General features: G+C 42.1%; 1 protein-coding gene and 1 pseudogene across 2 annotated transcripts in view; one reads left to right on the forward strand and one right to left on the reverse strand.

Moving 5' to 3' along the window:
* Nucleotides 1-21,734, reverse strand: part of CHD6 (chromodomain helicase DNA binding protein 6) — a 212,201-nt gene that overhangs the window by 123,673 nt on the left and 66,794 nt on the right. For both annotated transcript variants that reach the window (XM_073792997.1, XM_019943878.3), the window contains one exon: nt 5,476-5,996. In XM_073792997.1, coding sequence (XP_073649098.1) covers nt 5,476-5,996 — 521 coding nt within the window. The remainder of the gene's footprint in view (nt 1-5,475; nt 5,997-21,734) is intronic.
* Nucleotides 16,655-17,689, forward strand: LOC101333058 (cytotoxic granule associated RNA binding protein TIA1 pseudogene; annotated as a pseudogene).

Consider the following 21,734-nt stretch of genomic DNA (forward strand, 5'->3'; position numbering starts at 1 on the left):
AAGTCTCCCAACAGAAAGAAACTTGTCAACGGACACTCTTGGGCCTCCATAAAGATCTGCACGCTGAACAAAGACAGGTGATTGACCTTCGAACAGTGAGGCACAGCTCAACTGGTTGAATTTTATTACCCTTCCTGCAACACAGTTATCAGCTGACTCACCGCTCAAACAGTGATATAATCAGGTTTGGAGCTTACCTTTCTAGAAGCAACCATCAAAGACAAAAATCAGAAAACGTAAAACTTTCCTACCAGGATGTTATCAAACCTACCGAATTTGAGAGGAAGATCTGCTCTGGGTTGACAAACCCAAACAAATGGGGGTAAAAAGCTGAGGCACAGAAGCTGGGGCTAATGAGACCATTCATTTCTTTTCATCGTTTTGGTTTTTTCATTCCTAGCAGATGCTAGATAGCCCTCCACTTGGGCCAGCACACTGATTCACTTCTTGACTTTGAGAGAGAACATAAACCATTCTGACGTGTGGAAATTCCAAAACTTATGCTCTGCCCTCAACCAACAACGTGGACACCAACACTCAAGACCCTGACTTACAAAGGCAACCTCCAGCGCAGTCAGAGCGCCTGGCTCCCGGTTTGAGGGCAACCCAAAGGGCCACTGACCTACCTCCTGACGCCCTCATGCACACTGGAATGGCCCATCTTTCCTGCTCACCAAGCCGTGCTTTAATGCCATGAAGCTGACTTTTACTAAAGGCCATTTCAAAAAAGAAATATGAAATTCATAGTCACATAGAAGCATTTGACGTAAAAAAACTGTTGAGGACAGTATCCACTACGTCACATAATGTTCTCAACTGGTAAAAATTTGACTTCCCTGAGGAACTGGCCCAGTACTTTTCTAATCTCAAAGCATTTTCCCAAAGCGTTTATCAACGTTACCTGACCTCGCAAACCTGAGGCCTGCCTTCCTCTCTGAGCCCCTCGCTGCAGCTATGCGGGCCGTGGGTGTCCACGTATGTACAGGTCTGCGTATGTGTTTGTAGGTGTATGTGTATTTGTGTATATCTTCTTATGCCAGCGGCCCCATCCTCTTCGGGAAAAGGTACTATAATTAAAAAAGAGTAAAAGCAAATAAACTATACTTGTGAATTTTAAATTTCAGAGTCAGGGAAGTGACAGAGAGCCTAACTTGGCTTCCTGGAGGAGTCTTCTTGCTTTTTATGTAATAAAGGAGTGAACTAGGCTCATACTCCAAGATAGTTTGGAGGGAAAGGCAGAGAGGGTAGTTTTTTTTTTAACATCTTTATTGGAGTATAATTGCCTTACAATGGTGTGTTAGTTTCTGCTTTATAACAAAGTAAATCAGCTATACATATACATATATATCCCCATAAGAGAGGGTAGTTTTTGTTTTTGTTTTTTTAAAGGCTTCTCCAGTATACTTGAGTGTTTTTATCCGCTAAGCAGTACGTAGATATTCGTCACTACTAATATCATCCTTGAAGGAACATCCGCTAGACTCTGTCATCTGTTTAGGAGGGGAACTGTGTTCAATCATCTATCTGCTGCCTCAAATGCAAAGAGAAACAGCATAGGAAAAAGCTGGGGCCATCTTAGTCCTTGAGAGGATCCTACGGAGTGTGCAAACTAAAATCCTGTAGAAGAGGGGCCGTTTCCTACAAATGAAAAACCAATTTCTCTGACACTGGAATTGCCCCACTGTTATCCATTCCTGACCTTCCCCAGCAAAGTGAAAAGAGGCGCAAAGCTGTGGAGAAAAAAGTGGGTTTTACAGGCAGGTGAGCCTAGAGCCAAATCCTGACAGCGCTGCTCATTAGCTTGGTGCCTTGGACAAGTTACCTTGAAGTTTTCATTTCTAAAATTATAAAATTTATAAGAATAAAATATTTCATTATAACCACCTACTGTTATTTAACAATGGGATCTTATATGGATCTCATTTTCAGGGAGAAGAGCTCTATCCATTTGTTCTAAGAAAACAAATTATATATATAAAATATTTAAAAATAATATATAACCCCCCCCCCACACACACACACACACTCACACACCCCTTCTATGTGTCCAACAACCAACAAACCTCTCTGCTGACCAACCCCAGGGACATAAAAGACACAAAGCATGGTGGTCCTGACCTCAGGCACTTCACTTTTGTTGAGGAGACAGGTCATACATACAAGAAAATACCGGTTTATGATTGCGAGACAGCCTATTGCAGAGGTTAGTGTATAAGACTGAGAATCAGGAGGTCTGCGTTAATGACATACCCTTGCAAACAAGTCACTTCTTTGTGGGTCTGTTTCCCTGGCTGCATGCAGCAGGGCTGGACTAGATCTCTTTTATTCTTCAAGGTCTGAAAGTCTTTGATTTGTGATACAAGTGAGGCCCCAAGGGCTGTGGAAATTCAGAGGGGACATGCTAGCACAGGGTGTGGGAGCTCTGTGGAGGAACTGGGTGGGACTTGCACTCAGAGCTGAAGAACGGGAAGGGCTTGGGAGTCTGAGAGGAGGACAAAGGGCATCACATGCTGGAGAAGAGCGATCCAGAGAAGGGGGAGCCAAGTACCTCATTTAAGGCCTGAGGAGATGCACCTAGCCGGCCAGGTCTGCTGCCAGAGACCAGGAGGCAGGGAGAGGTCAGACCCCAAAGGGTTTGGATAACAGAGAAAAGAAGGAGTCTGAATTTTGTCCTGGAGGCAGTAGGAACAATCAGAAGTGTCTAAGCAGGTGTAATTGTTAGAGGGAATCCCATCTCCCTGCCCTCCATGTTTTCATGCTTCCCTACTCCCAAGGAGGGAACAATACCGGATACATATTTTCGGCCCTTCTTAGAATTCCTCTCACTGCCCTGACCTTCTCTCACTGGGGACCTATGGGACTGGTGAGACTTGGGAAAAGGAATGAAGCACCCAGGGCCCAGGGTCCTCCCTCTGCTTCAGGGACATGCCTGCAGTTCTGGAGGATAAACTCAACTGAGTGAGTAACAGGAAGCCCGATTCTGGCCACAAGCCAGTGCAAGTCCTTCAATCTGGTCCATCAATAATAAAGCTGATAGCTCCTATCTCCATCTCTGCTGACTATTTCCCAGCTGATCTGGAAAGGAGAGAGGGAAGAGGGGGTTTGACTGACCACCGCTACCAGCTACAAACATAAGTAAGATAATAGCAGGGCCTCAGAAAGATTAGCCAGGTGGCAGCTGGCAAGATGGACTGAAGCAGGAAAAGACCAGAAGCCCTTAAATCAGCTGTGAAGCTCCTGCAATAATCCAAGCACCCAGCGAATCATCTGTAACCACGGAGTGTCATCCAGGGGCTAATCAATAAAGGCTCAGATCAAAACATGCACTTAAGCCAATCTGCAAGAGAGTAAACCAAAGAGCACAAAAAATAAGACTTAATTACCAAAATATTTCTTATCAACTAATGTCCTTTCAGAACTAGAACTGCTTTTGCTGCCTAGTGGGAATCATAAATTAAAGGAGCCAAAGCAATTTTATAAATATATAAAAGACAAGAAAGGCTCACCAGTCCAGAACCCTATCTGGGCTACATGGAAGAATTCCACGATGTTAACAGGTCAGTCTTACACAGCCCCCAAATCAAGGAAGGTTGAGAGCCTCGTGAAACTTGTCCACATTCCCAAAGAGATAACCAGCCCTATCTGTTAGCATCCTCTCTGAGTGTTTCTCCTGGATTTCTACACCTCAAGAGGTTCTGCTGTCTTCTAAGTTGGCAGACTCAGAAGCACTTCTCCAACACACTTATATTTTATACAACCTAACTAGATCAAAATCATTTCCCTCAATATTGCTATGCATACATTTGACATCCAACCTTGGTTTGTGAAATGCCTCCTCCTCATTGCCCCCAAATGGAATCTACGGCAATGTCTGTATACCCGTCACCTTGTTTCACATCCCACACAAAGTAAATACGAATTCCTTTAAGAAGAAGTTGATAAAATTGTAAGCACCAGAGACCAGTGGCTAAAGTGAGCCCTGATACCTATGACTTTCTACCAAACTCCTTATTAGAGCTGTCAGACCTTCCTCTAACGGCCCTAATTCTAAAACGCCATCCTTGAGGATTCTTCTTTGTTTCCTGTAATAACCAAAGTAAGTCACTCCATTAGCTCATGTCTGAATCTCCTTCTTCACACATGCTGCCACACTGAAGAACCTCTTCAGCTTCTCCAAAATAATTTGGAAAGTTTTTGGCAGAAGAAAGAAACTCCACTCCACCCACATCAGACATCAGTGTGTGCGCACAAGGTTCACCCGGAAACAGGGCCCATACGTTGCTCGTTAGTCAGACTCCTGATTTTACCTACTTCTTTTGACCTTCCGGTGAGGTTATTTTATATCCATTCACTGTGAACTACATTCCTGGGATCCCACCCAAGCCTCTATGATAAACAAAAGGTAAAATCCCCTGCCAGGCAGAAGGGAGTGAATATTATAAGGCGGTTTTAACTTGGATTAGAAAATTATCCATCTGGTCCCAACAAACTGTCCTTCTGAAAATGAACCGAACCATAAAATAATTTCTGAGTAGCAGCACACGTCACCTAAAATGCTTTCTCTCTTTAAAATGTACTTCCTTTATGCCTGACCCTGTACAGGTCTGATGGCCCCATTACTTTATATTCTGTTAGCAATTGCATCAACCCCTGCATCTTTATGGGTGCTCCTGGTCTATACTCTGCCTCTGCACTTACATTTTAGAAACTTAAATTCCTTAAATTCCCCTTAAATATATAGAGGTTACATATTTTTTATTTTTTACGTCCACAAAAAGTTTAAATATTCTCCACCAAGAATTTAAAAAGAGATGAAACGAAGAACATTACATTTGTATACAGATGACAAATATTTAACTCCCCGAATAAAGTGTACGGTTGGATCCTGATAGGATCTACAGCCAGGGCCCCCGACATCACCCCGGCAGCCAATCTGTCCCCATGCCCTCTGCTCTCTCTACAGGTCACTACGGTCTGTCTCCTCTGGTCTCAGTGACTCACCGTTTCCTGAGCACCTGCTGACATGTCAGGCACCGTGTTAGATACCGAATGAGAGAAACAGACCAGGCGTGGGCCTGCACTAGAGAGCTCGCAGCCCAGGGGAGCCAGGCAGCCCTTTTCTGCCTGGAACTCTGCGCACACCCACAGCTCTCCCAGACCCCAGCACTGTGCGCCCTCCTGACAGCTGCTCCTCTCCAGCCTACACTGCAGCCGTTCCCCAAATCGCTGCCCTCCCTGTATCACACCTGTGATGCCCCTTCCCTGACACCCTGTGTGTGCTAACATACTTCACTTCTCCTTAATCCAAAGGGAATGGCAAGAAATTGCAAGCACAGTATTAATTAAGGAGGTGAGAAGGTGGTTTACTTTGGCTGAAAGTGGGGAAGTCATGTCCAGGGGGGCTGGAGTAAGGCCAAGGCCAGCCTCTCTGTGGAGGCAGAGCCCGGGGCTCGGGACGGGAAGAAAGGGACACACCTGGCCTTCTTGGACTTCGTCCTGGCTGCAGAGTCAGGGCCGCTCCTCTTCTCTTTGGCCTCCTTGGGGCCCGAGGCCTCCCGGGGCTTCCGCACCTTCTTGGCCCCGTCCTTCTGCTTGGGCTCCTTGGGCTCCTTGACCTTCCTGGGCTCCTTGGCCTTCCTGGGCTCCTTTGGCTCTCTAGGTTCACGCTTCCTCTTTGGCTTGGGCTCCCTGTCCTTGCTTCCCTTTGCTGCCCCTTCTTGCTCTCCTGGATCCTTTTTCTTCCGTTTCTTCTTCACGCCAGTGCCGCCTCCTCCACTGTCCTCCGTCCCGTTATGGGATGTCGTTTTCCTGGGGAAAAGGGTCTCAGCGTCCTCTTCAGCAGTGTGCAGGTCCTTCTGGGGCAGACAGGGACGGGCAACATCTTCAGTTTTGTCCTCCTGATCAGTGCTGTGGTCAAACGGGGAGGGGGATTTGTAGTCAAAATTGACGGAGGCATCAGACATTGGGGAGTGATTCAGAACTTTTAAATTTGACAACTGCAAAAGAGAGAGAGACAAGCATATTACTCTTCCACTGCAAGCTTCACACAAATAGTGGTATTAACTTTGAATGCATGGACTTGTTCCACATCTCCTGAGTGCCTGAGATGTGGTAGTTCCTCCCGTGCTAGGTCATGGGCACAGAGTGGCAAACAGGACACACATTATGTTTGCTTTAGCCCTTGTGGAGCAAGGCCCTTGTGGACTAAGTTGTTAGTAATATTATGTAGGTAATTTGTATGTAAAAACCTGAAGGATTTCCATGTTACGTGCAGAAATCTGAAACACCTTTTTAAGCTCCGTTTCTAGAACTGGCGACAACAGTCTCCCACAAAATACCTTTAGATTCTGCTAGCAGACACGAATCCTAGGCACACTGTTCTGACCCAGAGTGGCATTTATCATGCTGATATACAAGTTACTGTTCAAATGTATTCATGAATAAAGGTGATGTCACCGGGGTGATAAGGATGTGGGGTCAACCTCAACGTGCTGCTTTATTTCCCCAAATCTCTGCTCTCACATATCATCAAGCAGCATTAACATTCACCTGGTTTGACTGTCAATGAGAACATCTGGATCATTCAAAACTACACCTTTTATTTTTAACTAGAAATAGTGTTCTTCTGTATAATCATCTAACTCTGTCACCAGACTCAGCAGCAGATAACCTTTGACCACTTGCAAAAACCAACTAACGTACAGGAGGATGCTTTACTGTGATACATGCCTTTAGAAAGGAAGTGTCATAGGTGCTGAAGGCAACGCTAAAAGAACATTTCCCAGCTGTTCTGGAGCACCACCAAATAAAAGTGAAGCCTCCTAACATGACAACATGGAAACAGCCCTTTGGAAGCAGACGGTATTATCTCATGTGTTCAGGCCTGGTGTCACAAAGTACATTTGTCATTTCATAACAAGGCTGGGGTTGCCAATAATCTGATAATAATGTGGGTGCTAGTTTCAGGGAACAAAGAAATAACTTAGGGAGAGACAAGCAGGCTTTCCAGGAAGATGGTTACAATCATCTTTGGATGATGGCTTAGGACCAGCCCCATTTGTGAGTACCTTGCTCTCTTACCAAGGGGCCTGGCCTGTGCTGAAGGGCACAGACACTTGCCAGATGGTGTGGTTTCTCTCTGGCATTCTGGTTACCAATCTCTGCTCAGACTTCCTGGCCCACCCTGGAACTGACGGGGAGTGCAAAACTCAACTGCGTATTTCCCTGCTGTTCTTCCCAGTTCCCTTTCATAGTCTGATACTCCCAAACATAACACTGAGAATCCCAGGAGAAAACGATGAAAGAAAAGGAGGATCCTTTTGGATTTTTTATCATAAATAAAGTCCAGTGTCATAAACAGCCTAAATCCAGAGGGAACTGGTCATTCTGGCAGGACTCACTACTTGGGGGGGGGGGGGGGGCGGTAACAAAAGGGAAAACAATTCAGTTTGACTCCCTCATTGCTGATTCAGTGCTTAAGGCTTAGGAAAAAGAGGAACTAACTAAACTTAAAAGAAATTTAAATCAATAAAATACAAGAAGATGGTTTAGATCGTAAATTTTATAATTATGTATTTTCTACCACAATAAAAAGACAGAAAAAGAAGGGAGGAAGGGAGCTAGGGAGGGAGCGAGGAAGAGAGGAAGAGAGAGGGGGAGGGGGAGGGGGAGGGGGAGGGGGAGAGGAAGGAAGGAAGAAGGAAAGAAAGAAAAAAGAAAGAAAGAAAGGAAGAAAGGAAGGAAGAAAGAAAAAGAGAAAGAAAGAGAAAAAAAGAAAAGACAGCAAGCAACTCAACAGTACTGTAACAGGTACCCAGTTAAAGCTGGGATCCTATGACCGCATAACCATCCCTGGGATGTTACTTAATTATGTGCCAGGGACACTTGGCCCTCAAGGAATAAGTTTTTGCTTATAATGCAAGGGTGGACACACTAAAAAAGCAAGAGACACAGGTTTGTTTATTTAAAAGGCTTTAAAAGACAATACACTGAAGACCTAATTCCATCAAGGCAGCACTCTGTAGGTCAAAGTGAGACTCTCTCCTCAACTCATACCTCATGTCAAGGTCTCTCTTTTTGGGGCTCTCCAAAAAGCTGAGCAGGTATCTCAGGCAGGCGTGGTGGTAACTGGATATTCAATCATTAGGCAATAACAGTAACAGCAGCTAGCAGCTACTGGACAGACATCAAATGGATATGCTCAGAATTATGCAAAGCATGTTTCATGACATCTCTAATCTTTTCAACAATCCTACAAACTTAGCATCATGCTGCCTATTTTGTATATGGAGAAATGAATGATTATTGATGCTACGTGATGTGCCCAAGGCCATACAACTAGTGAGCCGAGAAGCCTGGATCTGAATCCTCTGGCCAAATGCTTGTTTCGTTGAGTATTTCACCACATGTCAGGGAACCAGGCCACCAGGCCAGCATGATGACATTTGGTTAGAAACGTTAAATGTGATGGTGTGCACAACCGCTTTAGGAAAAGGTCAGGTAGTTCTTTATAAAACTAAACACATACCTACCTGATGTCCCAGCAATTCTATTCCCAGGAATCCTAGAGAGTTGTCTAGTCCACTTCTCATTTTACAGATAAGATAATCTGTTTAGAGATTTAGAGGTTTAGAGAGAGAAAGCAATTTGTCAAGATGTATTCCTAGGAAGTTGGTAGAGCTGGGACAAGACGTGAGGCACAATCAGCCCGTGTTAAAAAGGAGGAAGTGTGGGCTTCCCTGGTGGCGCAGTGGTTGAGAATCTGCCTGCTAAGGCAGGGGACACGGGTTCAAGCCCTGGTCTGGGAGGATCTCACATGCCGCAGAGCAACTAGGTCCATGAGCCACAACTACTGAGCCTGCGCATCTGGAGCCTGTGCTCTGCAACAAGAGAGGCTGCAATAGTGAGAGGCCCACGCACCGTGATGAAGAGTGGCCCCCGCTTGCCACAACTAGAGAGAGCCCTCGCACAGAAACGAAGACCCAACACAGCAAAAATAAATTAATTAATTAATAAACTCCTACCCCCAACACCTTCTTTAAAAAAAAAAAAGGAGGAAGTGTTCCAGAAGGCAGATATTAGTAACCAAATATATGAAATTATAATCTCGAAAGTCAATAATCCACCAGAAATGCTTTTATTTATAAGGCACCTTGTTGGGAGCCTGGAAAAGATATCTGCTGAGGATTAAAAATATAAGACAAAACATATTTCTTCCATGTTTCTCAAGGTCAGTGGGGGAAAAGGTAAAGAGCCTAAATAAAGTCTTTGTTTCAACTTCCACTAAGAAGGGCATTAAATTACCTTTTTTTTTTTTTTGCGGTACGCGGGCCTCTCCCGTTGCGGAGCACAGGCTCCGGACGCGCAGGCTCAGAGGCCATGGCTCACGGGCCTAGCCGCTCCGCGGCATGTGGGATCTTCCCGGACCGGGGCACGAACCCGTGTCCCCTGCATCGGCAGGCAGTCGGACTCTCCACCACTGCGCTACCAGGGAAGCCCTAAATTACCATTTTGAAAATGGCCCTAAAAGGAACAGACTTCAGATGATGGACCACAGTAACAACATTTTACATTACATTGACAATTTAAAGAGACTAGCATCTAGGAACACAAGGATGAAACTGAGAGAGACTGATGAAACATGCAACAATGATAACTCATAAACTGCACTGATAGTAATAAAACATATTTCTTTGATCGAAGACCATCAACCTACAATATGCCTAGAAAAGACACTTAAAAATGTGAATCTAGATAAACAGGTTCTGGGTCAGTTGTAAAGGATTTAAGAACTAATGGAAAGACTACAGCCTAGGTCAATGCTTCCCAAACAGAGGTCCAAGGACAAACCTGGGTTATCCCCCTAAGAATCTCTCAAGTACTTGAAAGTCAAACTAGAATCTAAGAAACTCACCCAGGCTACAAAATGGATAGACCCTGAAAGAATTATGCTAAGTGAAAGGAGCCAAGCACAGAAGACCACATATTGTATAATTCCATTTACATGAAATACCCCAAACTGGCAAATCCATAGAGACAAAAAGTAGAGTAGAGGTTGCCAGGGGTTGAGGGAAAAAACAGAGTGACCAGTGAGGGCATAAGGTTCTTTGGGGGATGATGAAATGTTCTAGAATCAGATAGTGGTGATCTTTACACAATCTTGTGACTATACCAAAACCACTGAATTGCATGTTTTAAAAGTGTGGATTTTACAGCATGTGAATTATATCTCAATTTTTAAAAATTCAATGTAAGAATATACTGAAAAGGGTCCTCTCATATGTTGCTGGCAGGAACATCAACTATTAAAAGATTTTTTGTAGGAGAGAGTAGCAATAATACTAAAATTTTAATTTTGGATATGCTTTTAAAGTGAGCAATTTCTCTTTGAGACATAAACTAAGGAAACATTTAGATACTCCAAAGGTTTATGTATAAGAATATCTGATACAGAATTATTTTTAATAGAGTAAAAAACTGTAAATACTCTATTTGTCGACCTTTAGGAAAATGCTTAAATTAACAGCACATCCATCATACAGAATACTACTACACAGCCACTGTTACACAAAGTTTTAGTTGACATTTAAAAAGTGTCCACAACATGTGGGAAAGTAAAAAAAGAAAACCTATGATCTAATCCCATTTTTGTTTTTTTAAGAAGGCTATATCAACATTAGCTTTTCTTTTTTTTTTTTTTTTTTGGCGGTACGCGGGCCTCTCACTGCTGGGCCTCTCCCATTGCGGAGCACAGGCTCCGGACGCGCAGGCTCAGCGGCCATGGCTCACGGGCCTAGCCGCTCCGCGGCATGTGGGATGTTCCTGGACCGGGGCACGAACCTGTGTCCCCTCCATCGGCAGTCGGACTCTCAACCACTGAGCCACCAGGGAAGCCCAACATTAGCTTTTTAAAATAAATTTAGGACACATACCATCATTATGTCTCGGAGATAACACTGTGGGCAACTTTCACTTCTTTTTTCAAAAATTTCTCTAAGTTATTATTTGTTTGCCTTTACCTGTTTCCCATGATTAGAAGGTAAGCTTCATGAGACAGTGACTTTGTGGTGTTCCCCAAGATCTTTGTGGCTTACAGTAAAACTCAATCATATGATTATTGGATGAAATTAATATTTTCAATTTGAAAAAAGAGAAAAAAGACATCTACAAAATTGTATGTGTAAACAAAAATGACAACAAATACCTGTGTACAGAAGAAAGAATGGGAGAAAATAAACAAAATGTTAATCGTTTGGGGCTGTGCAAATTTGGGTTTTTAAATTTTTTTTTATTAAACAGACATCTAAATTTTCAATAATGAGAATATTGCTTTCAATATACTTATAATAGAAAAATTTTCACATAGATGTAATAGACTTTAATAATGAAGGAAAAATTGTTTGCCAGACAATTCACACTCCTCCAAATCATCAGTATTCAGGAATCAAAGGCAGAATATGAGAGGCGCCAGCACTATGATTACATCTGACTGAGGGCAGGGCAGAGTGTACTTTGCACTCGGGCTGGAAAGGCCCCTGCACACCCTTCACCCAGAAGCGCTTCCTCCAATTTCAACCCAGCAGTGAGCGGCCCAGGGAGCCCCTGCTGCCCATCGCTTCAGGGTCTTCCACCTTCCCCAGGGAGAGGAAAGTGTTTTCTGTGTAGACTTACTTAATATCAAGAAATCGACTAAATATAAAAATAAGCAGACAAGGGGCTTCCCTGGTGGCACAGTGGTTGAGAGGCCGCCTGCCAATGCAGGGGTCACGGGTTCGTGTCCTGGTCTGGGAAGATCCCACATGCCGCGGAGCAGCTAGGCCCGTGAGCCATGGCCGCTGAGCCTGCGCGTCCGGAGCCTGGGCTCCGCAACGGGAGAGGCCACAACAGTGAGAGGCCCGCATACCACACACACACACACAAAAAAGCAGACAAGCTTAACTAAGTTTGAGATCTGTCTTTTTTTAAAAGTCCAAATAACAAAATGAAAATACAAAATAAGAAGTAGTTACTACTACTAACGAGTTGGTCTGTGGACATTCCAGGTGGCAAAGCTACTTTCCAGTTGGAATTAGAATTGTCTTACTGTTTCACCTTCTCTTTCTCCTTATAGTTACGGCCTGCCTGTGGAATGCAGTAAAGACAGAAAACCCCACATATCCTTGCCTTTATCACACTGCAATTGCACTGGGACTCATTCATTTGGCAAATACATTTGTGCTGAGGCTGAGTGAGCAAGACCCATCTGAGGAGGGACAGGGACAATGTCAGTGTGTGCACGTGTCTGTGTGTCCCCTCTGTGTTTGTGAGTTTTTTCCCTGTATTCAGCATATTCAATCCTTCCACACCCAGGAGTTCTGTGCTTTGGGTGATGAAGCAGGTATTTCAGTCCTACATGGCTCCTCACATGGTCACAGCTGGTTCGCACCAGGAGGAGAAGAGTTCAGTTTCAGGCAGAGGTGTCCAGGGCGCTCTTGGATACACTTTCCAAGGGAAATGTCTATGAGAATAAATTAGACCGCCCAAGAAGAATGGATAAAGAGAGAAGAGGAAACAGGACCTAACCTGCGGAACACTAATACTTAAGGTCCCCGGAGGGGGAAGAACCTACAGGCAGGGCGAAGGAGCAGTCAGGCCAGTGATGTAGGAGGGAAAAAGGGTAAGAAAGTGTTGCTTCACAGAAACCGGAGGATGAGAGCATTTTAAGACAGAATGATCACAGGTGTCAAATGCTGCTGAGGAGCAGGTAAGCTAAGGACTGAAGAGTGATCAACAGATTTGACGATCTAATTTCTGCAAAGCTCCTCTACCCCAAAGCCCTTGAACCTGTCAGTCAAGTCTCCACCTCTATTTTCATATTTTTGCTTTTAAAACAGGATGGGGTGGTGGTGGCTTTTTCTCTTACGATGTTTCAAGACTCTTTGACTACTTTAAATCTTTAGGCAAAGTCAACCTAAACCTTGTTAATTCCATGTGGTGACAAAAGCTGGGCGCAGGTAGATTATTGAATTTAGATGCTGACAGGAAAGAGTTAGGAAGAGAGAAGGAAAATACTTAATAAGTGCCTGTTTGTTAACAAGTGTTGTTTCTAGAAACCACGAGTTTTTTTTCCAAACAACTACGGCTTTTATGAGTAAACCAAAGGCTCAAAGTGATTCAATTATCTGTCAAAGTGCAATGATGTTTGTTTCAGCCAACCAAGGCTAAGAGAGACCTCTTCTAAAATGTTTTTGTGACATCTTCTAAGCCAAGTAGATCAACAAATACAGAGAGAATAAGACTATTTTCCTACCTCTTCCTTCCTGGCCCACCTGTAATTTCACTGTAGTCCTGGGTTACTAGCGCCCCTGAGCCCAGAACTTAAGCAAACCCTGGCCAATATCATTTCCACATACCAAGGCACAGCAAGACCATTGCCTGGAGTTAGGAATACTATGTGTGGGCAGGGAACGGTGCTTTTCATATATCTCGACCTTTAGTCACAGCTACTCTGAGTACTCAGAGTTGTTTTGATATTTGAAAGATAAAATAGATGTCAGCAATGATCTATTATTAATAATGCCTGATTTTATTAAGTAATGAGTATCAGGCAATATACTAGGTTTCTTAAACAGATTATGTCTCAAAACAACTCTAAGAGGAAGTATATTATCGTTCCAAATATGACTCTATTTTATAGAGTAGAAGTTCAGAGAGGTTAAATAACTCACCCAAAGTTACACAGCTAGTGAGTACTAGAGCTAAGATTTGAACCCGGGTTTGACTCCTGGTTTTAAGAGCCACTGCTCTTGACTACTTCACGATACTGCCTCATGTTCTGCATACACCAAACTCAGAATAAGAATTAGCAAGACTCTCTAACCACCTCTACTTTATTTCCATCATCCACTCCCCAGCACCAAGGGTATCTCCCTAACCTTTCCCCCAGAAAACCGTTAACTCATTAACTTTCCTCTTCTATCCATTTCTTTATAAATCCATTTGTTCCCCAGACCAGAATGGGATAATACATGAAGAATCAAACAATCCAGCAGAACATTTAAGATTAAGTAAGTGATCTCTTTTCAACTCTACCCAGAAGGATCCCAAGATGAGGGTTAAAGAACATCAAATGTGGGCTTGGGAGCTACCAGAAGACCTACAACCACCATCCTAAGAACACATTTTGTTAGCAGCGGGTACTATATTTCCGTTTTCATCCCAAAATGAGAACTTTTGATCCTTGGTCACTACATGTTACGTAGTTTCCCAAAACTGGCACAATTTATCCAAAACCATATCAATAGTAAAGGGACGGTATAACTGAGGCAAAAGACAGTGAGTTAATGAGAAAACCATAAATTGTATCAAAAGTGGAAAGAAGTTCACTGCTGTTACTCCTGCTTTTTTCCCACAATACTCAGAATACCAGCTTTGGGTCTCAAGAGTGAATCCAAGTTAGATGGAGGGAGGCAATTCTCTACAGTCACAGCGACACTTGTCAAACGTCACGGATCCTAGATCTTTTGTTGCCACTTTGATGTTGGCCCAAGGTCTTGTTACCAGAGATTCCCAGAACCCTCTGGTCAGGACAGGAGATGAGGCAATTCTATTCACTGTTTAAAAGTGGTTGTGGGGCTTCCCTGGTGGCACAGTGGTTGAGGGTCCGCCTGCCGATGCAGGGGACACGGGTTCGTGCCCCGGTCCGGGAGGATCCCACGTGCCGCGGAGCGGCTGGGCCCGTGAGCCATGGCCGCCGAGCCTGCGCGTCTGGAGCCTGTGCTCCGCAACGGGAGGGGCCACAACAGTGAGAGGCCCGCGTATCGCAAAAAAAAAAAAAAAAAAAAAAAAAAAAAAAAGTGGTTGTGTTTATTCCAATGTTTTCTGCATGTAGACGGACTCAAAGCCACTTTATTCATAGAATTTAAAACTCAGCCGCTTATTTCTATTTTTAAAAAACTGTTTCGTGTTTGTTTCACCTAGTGATATATCGAGTAATATCAGTAACATGAGCTGAAAGAACCACTATGTAATATATAACTATTATGTAATATTTTAATTAAAAATTGTATCTACTTAGACTACTATTTATGTTGATACCACAGATAAATGCCATACATAAATGCCCTGGTAAACCCTAGGATTCTAGTCAGGATGTACCACTAAGGTCATCTGGGCCAAACGCCCACTTCCTGGCCTCTGACAAACAAACAAACAGCTTTCCAGTCTCTCCCAGGAGTGGGGAGCTTAGTGCCCACAAGGTGCAGGCCACAGCTGGGCAGCTCAACTTCTCAGGACGGTCTTCTTCAGATGGAGCTAAAGCCTGTCCCCCTATAACTCTCCATTCTCACCTACAGGTCCAGCAACAGACACAGTCAACCTCTTTTGCAAGAGACACTTTTAAATATTCCCTTCTTCAGGCTACGTAATCTTAGTTTCATCTATCATACCTCATGTTGAATGAGTCAACATTCTTTTATCATCCTGATCACTTTGCTCTGGCCTCTCAAGTATATGTTTCAGAGCACAAAATGAATTAGAACAAGAAAAACAAAAATATGTTAAGCTATGTCACAAGATAGGTTTTAGAGCCCATGGATTGCTTTAGCATGCTCAGCCACGTCTTGCAGTTCAGTCGTCGGTATGGCCCGTCACCAGTACCTATAAGAGAAGCAGGATCAACTCCTCCACTTCATTAACTTGCCCCTCCACCTATCTAATATTAACTTTTAAATAAAAACTCTGTCCTGCTCATCAACATATACTATGAGGTGTAAATGAAAACCATCTCACTGACGTTACGTAATAACTGGCTGACATACCAAAGGTCTCAATATGAACTTTGAAAAGAAAAGAACCTAAATTCATGTTGGGATAATTTTGGTAAAGAATGTTTTTATTGAAATGAAAGCTTACCTTAAATAATGTTTAAAAAATTAAATTTGCAGATTGTTTTAAGAAATAAAAATCTGCCCATGTATCATAAATGACAGTAGTTTCGAGGGCTTGGGATTCTCTTCAGTAATGTGTTATTTTTAACAGCAGCAAAATATTCCACTAGGTAGATGTGCTATGATGTATATACAGGCCTACCTCACAGATATTGCAGGTTCAGTTCCAGACCACCACAATAAAGCAAATACTGTAGTAAAGTGAGTCACACAAATTTTTTGGTTTACAGGTACATACAAAAGTTATGTTTATACTATACTGTAGTCTATTAAGTGTGCACTAGCACTATGTCTAAAAAAAAAAATCTACATACCTTAATTTAAAAATATCTTATTGCTTGACACTGTACTCCGATTTAAAAAAATTAAATTACAGGAGGTCCAAAGTGCAAGATTCTTCTGCGCCTGCGCGGTCCGGGTCACTTCCCGGGCTGCTCTAAGGTGCCCGGCTCACCGCCATCTTGACCCGAGGCTTTGTTGTTCGCGCTGGGCTGGGCGGTTTAGTGTAATTGCTGCTGAAGAAGGGGACGCAGTAACCTCTAGTTGGCCGAGAAACTCCGCCATTTTGCAGCCATGGCCGCTCAAAAGATTTGTGAGGTAGTAAAGGGTAGAGAGCTGGACCCGGAGGCGCCACCGCGACAGCAGCAGCCATGGAGGACTAAATGCCTAAGACTCTATATGTCGGTAAGCTTTCCTGAGATGTGACAGAAGCTTTAATTCTCCAGAATGATTATGGATACAGCTGGAAATGATCCATATTGTTTTGCAGAGTTTTATGAGCGTCGTCATGCAGCTGTAGCACTAGCTGCTATGAATGGGTGGAAGATAATGGGTAAGGAAGTCAAAGTGAAGTGGGCAACAACCCACAGCAGTCAAAAGGAGGATACAAGCAGTAGTACCGTTGTTAGCACACAGCGTTCACAAGGTCATTTCCATGTCTTTGTTGGTGATCTCAGTCCAGAAATTACAACTGAAGATACAAAAGCTGCTTTTGACCATTTGGAAGAATATCAGATGCCCAAGTGGTAAAAGACATGGCAACAGGAAAGTCTAAGGGATATGGCTTTGTCTCCTTTTTCAACAGATGGGATGCTGAAAACTCCATTCAACAGATGGGTGGCCAGTGGCTTGGTGGAAGACAAAATCAGAACTAACTGGGCAACCCGAAAGCCTCCAGTTCCAAAGAGTACATATGAGTCAAACACCAAACAGCTATCATATGATGAGGTCGTAAATCAGTCTAGTCCAAGCAACTGTACTGTATATGATGGAGATGTCACTTCTGGGCTAACAGAACAACTAATGCGTCAGACTTTTTCGCCATTTGGACAAATAATGGAACTTCGAGTCTTTCCATATAAAGGATATTCTTTTGTTCGGTTCAATTCCCATGAAAGTGCAGCACATGCAGTTGTTTCTGTTAATGGAACTACCACTGAAGGCCATGTTGTGAAATGCTACTGGGGCAAAGAAACTCTTGATATGATAAATCCCATGCAACAGCAGAATCAAATTGGATATCCACAAGCTTACGGCCACTGGGGCCAGTGGTATGGGAACACACAACAAATTGGCCAGTATATGCCTAATGGTTGGCAAGTACCTGCATATGGAATGTATGGCCAGCTATGGAACCAGCAGGGATTTAAACAGTCTTCTGCACCATGGATGGGACCAAATTATGGAGTGCAGCCGCCTCCAGGACAGAATGGCAGCATGATGCCTAATCAGTCTGCAGAGTCGCAGTGTATGAAACCCAGTGAAAAAGGACTCCAGAACCTAAAGCCAGTGGCTTAAGGCTACAGGGAGTGTAGTAAAGCCCTTGTTTACTTAAAGATTTATCAAATCAGTCAGTGCGAATGTCAGATACAATGTATTTATTTAAAAGATTCATTTTTTAATCATGAAATTACCATCCACATTGTTTTAAAAAGAAACAATATGCTGGATGTCTGCCAATTTTTGCCTTCATTACCTTTTTTGATAAAGTTTCTCAAATCCTTGTTTCATATACAAATGCAGGGATTGCTGCCACTTTTTAAAAATAGAGGCAGAAAACTGCACAATGTTGAACTTTTTCCACTGAAGTAGTGGGCAGTTCTAGTTTGCATTCCCGATATGATTTAAAACCTGTAATATAAAGACTAAAAAAAAAAAGAAAAAAGGAAAACCCAAACTGTGCCGAGTCCAGAAGTTCTTTGTAATCTTCAGCTTATGCACAATTCTATTTTAGGTTTTTCTGAAATAGGCATTGTTTGAGCTGCCCCATCTCCAGTTTTCCCTTTGGGGTTTTTTAATATAAGATATTAGTTTACATCATTTTTGTATCTACATTTTTTCACAATTTGTCTTGCCTTATCAAAGTTCTATAAAATATACTTAAATGGAAAAAAATGATCTTTAGATTGAAAACTTTTCTCAGATGGATTGATAATTGCATTCATCTTGTGTTTTATATGAGAAGGTGCCTCAAGAACTCCCTGTTGAATTTGTTTAAAAGGGTTACCTTCTGTGATAAACTTTGCTGTGTACAGGAAATATAAAAATAAAAACTTGTTACTAAAGAAAATCTCTGAAATGTGATAAGTTCTTATGAACCCATGTTAATTTCATGTGTCAACTTCTACATTTACATGTATCATTTCATTATGTAAAATGTTTTAGCAATTTAACATTTTGCACAGTTAGCAACTTTGTATGTAATTTCCTCCTTAAAGGCATCATGCAGAATTGACAGGAGATTCATAAGGTTTTGTTTGCATATAAATATCAAATGCACACTTTGGTAGTCTTTGAATACAAAGTTATCTGCTCTTGTTTTTCAAGAACTTTGAGACACAAAGTTGTATGTAAAGAAATATATTAATTTGCCATATTCTAGTTATACTTACTCAAAAAGAGTAAATCAACTTGATTTTAATATGTACAAATGATAGCTGTGAAACTGTAGAATATCCTTATGTCAGTATTAGGGTTTCTTGTGAACTCCAAAATTAGCCTAAATGACAAGACGGGCAAAGCATTTTTTAAATGTTCAGAGGCCAAAAGATAAACAAACAAAAACCCGTGAAACCCTACCTCCTTAAACAGCCTTCAAAGAGGGGAATCCTCAGTGCATTCATTACTTTGATTCTTTTGGTACCTGTTTTCCTGGAGGTCCCAATTTTATTATTTTGGGGTGGCATTCAGAGGTTTAATCTTTGATGGCATTGTTCTAGTTTTGAAATTTCTAGTACATTTCAGTCTCTTAGAAGAATTGTGGGAGATTTTGTTTTGTTTTGTTTTCAGCAAAAGTCACAAACTCTCCTCTTCTTTGACTCACAAAGGGGAAGGGTCCCCAGTGTACATATTTGGATGCTCGGTTGTTTTTAAGACCAGAGAGCTCCTGGTGTTTTATTTAGGAACAGAAAAGGCCCATATAATCCTAAGAGTTTCCTGGCCTGTATCCTCCAGGTAGGAGCAGATGGCTCTAAGCTGGTCTCTAAGCCAATACTCCTGTAAACCAGAGCCCAGGAAAGACAGCTCATAAATGTATAATTCTCTGGAGCTCAATTCTATGCAGTTGTACTGATGTTTCATCAAGTCACTGTGTATTTTTTAAGTGTTGACACATTAAAACTTGCTTTATAGAAGATGAGCAAATTTTTTAAACACTTGGAAATTTTACTTCCTTGTTAATTAACCTTCTACAGATCAGGGCATGCAACCAAAAGCAGCTTAAATACTCAAAAAATAACAGGATGCTGTTTTTAGATTCTTCTGGTTTATGTTCCTATTTTAGGACCCTCGCTTTTCTCTTATTCAAAAATATTTTATGCCCTATACATCTGTGGACTGCAGGGTAAATTATTTGGGCATAAATAATCCAAGCAAAAGTATAGTTTTTCTTTCATTTTGACTATCTCAAGTAATACCACTTTTTATTAGCCAATATTTTCTTACTGCACAATTCTAAAATGTACACTGACTACTTTTTGAGAAGAAAGTACTATTACTCAAAGGCTTACTACTGAACAAATCTGTAATTCAGGAACATTGCTAACTTTGCTTTAAATCTTATTCTCAGTGTTAAATCATTTAAAAAATTTACAGTCTAAAAATCATACTGGTATTAGTATCAGGTAAGGAAATTATAAAGTTTTTTAAATGGATTCATTCTCTGCAATATGCATTCAAATTTTACTTTAAAATACATCTGTTACTGTGAAGAACCTAAAGTGGTTCACAATTAATGGGTCATTAAATCCAGTATTCTTTGCCCTGACTGGATATTAAAGTTCCTTTATGTTTTCTATTTTAAAAAATTAAAATAAAAATACTTTGTTGCTAAAAAAAATGCTAACCATCATCTGAACCTTCAGCAAGTCATAGTCCTTTTGCTGGTGGAGGGTCCTGCCTTGGTGTTGACAGCTGCTGACTGATCAGGGTGGTGGTTGCTGAAGCTGGCGTGTCTGTGGCAATTTCTTAAAATACGACAACAATGAAGTTTACCACATCAACTGACTCTTCCTTGCACAGTTTTCTGTAGCATGCAGTGCTGTTTGACAGCATTCTACCCACAGTAGAACTTCGTTCAAAATTGGAATCAATCCTCTCAAACCCTGCTGCTGCTTTATCAACTAAGTTTATGTAATATTCTAAATCCTTTGTTGTCATTTCAACAATCTTCACAGCATCTTTACCAGGAGTAGACTCCATCTCAAGGAACCACCTTCTATGCACATCCATAAGAAGCAACTGTTCAAGTTTTATCATGAGATGGCAGCAATTCAGTCCCATCTTCAGGCTCCACTACTAATTCTGGTTCTCTTGTCTTCTCCACCACATCTGAAGTTATTTCCTCCACTGAAGTCTTGAACCCCTCAAAGTCACCCATAAGGGTCGGAATCAACTTCTCCCAAACTCCTGTTAATGTTGACATTTTGACCTCTTCCCATGAATCACAAATGTTCTTCATGGCATCTAGTATGGTGAATCCTTTCCAGAAGGTTTTCAACTTACTTTGCCCAGATCCATCAGAGAAATCACCATCTATGGCAGCTACAACCTTACAAAATGTATGTCCTAAATAATAAGATTTGAAAGTCAAAATTCCTCCTTGATCCATGGGCTGCAGATGGATGCTGTGTGAGCAGGCATGAAAACATCATTCATCTCGCTGTACAACTCCATCAAAGCTCTTGGGTGACCATGTGCATTGTCAATGAGCCGTAATGTTTTGAAAGAAAATCTTTTTTTCTGAGCAGTAGGCCTCAACAGTGGACTTACACATACAGTAAGCCATGTTGTAAACACATATGCTATCATCCAGGCTTTGTAATTTCCATTTAGAGAGTATAGGCAGAGAAGATTTAGCATAATTCTCATGGGCCCTAGTAGTTTCAGGATGGTACATGAGCACTGGCTTCATCCTAAAAGTCAACAGCTGCATTATCCCCTAACAAGAGAGTCAGCCTGTCTTTTGAAACTTTGAAGACAGGCACTGACTTGCCCTCTCTAGCTATCAAGGTCCTAAATGGCATCTTCTTCCAATAGGAGGCTGTTCTGTCTAAACTGAAAATCTGTTGTTTAGTGTGGCCACCTTCATTAATTATCTCAGCTAGATCTTCTGGATAACTTGCTGCAGCTTCTACATCAGCACTTGCTGCTTCACCCTGTACTTTTAGGTTATGGAGACAGCTCCTCTCCTTAAACCTCATGAGCCAACCTCTGTTAGCTTTACTTTTCTTCTACACTTTCCTCACCTCTCTGAGCCTTCATAGAATTGAAGAGAGTTAGGGCCTTGCTCTGGATTAGGCTTTGACTTAA

This window comes from Tursiops truncatus, chromosome 15, assembly GCF_011762595.2.
Source record: "Tursiops truncatus isolate mTurTru1 chromosome 15, mTurTru1.mat.Y, whole genome shotgun sequence".
In the NCBI taxonomy this organism is placed as follows: Eukaryota; Metazoa; Chordata; class Mammalia; order Artiodactyla; family Delphinidae; genus Tursiops; species Tursiops truncatus.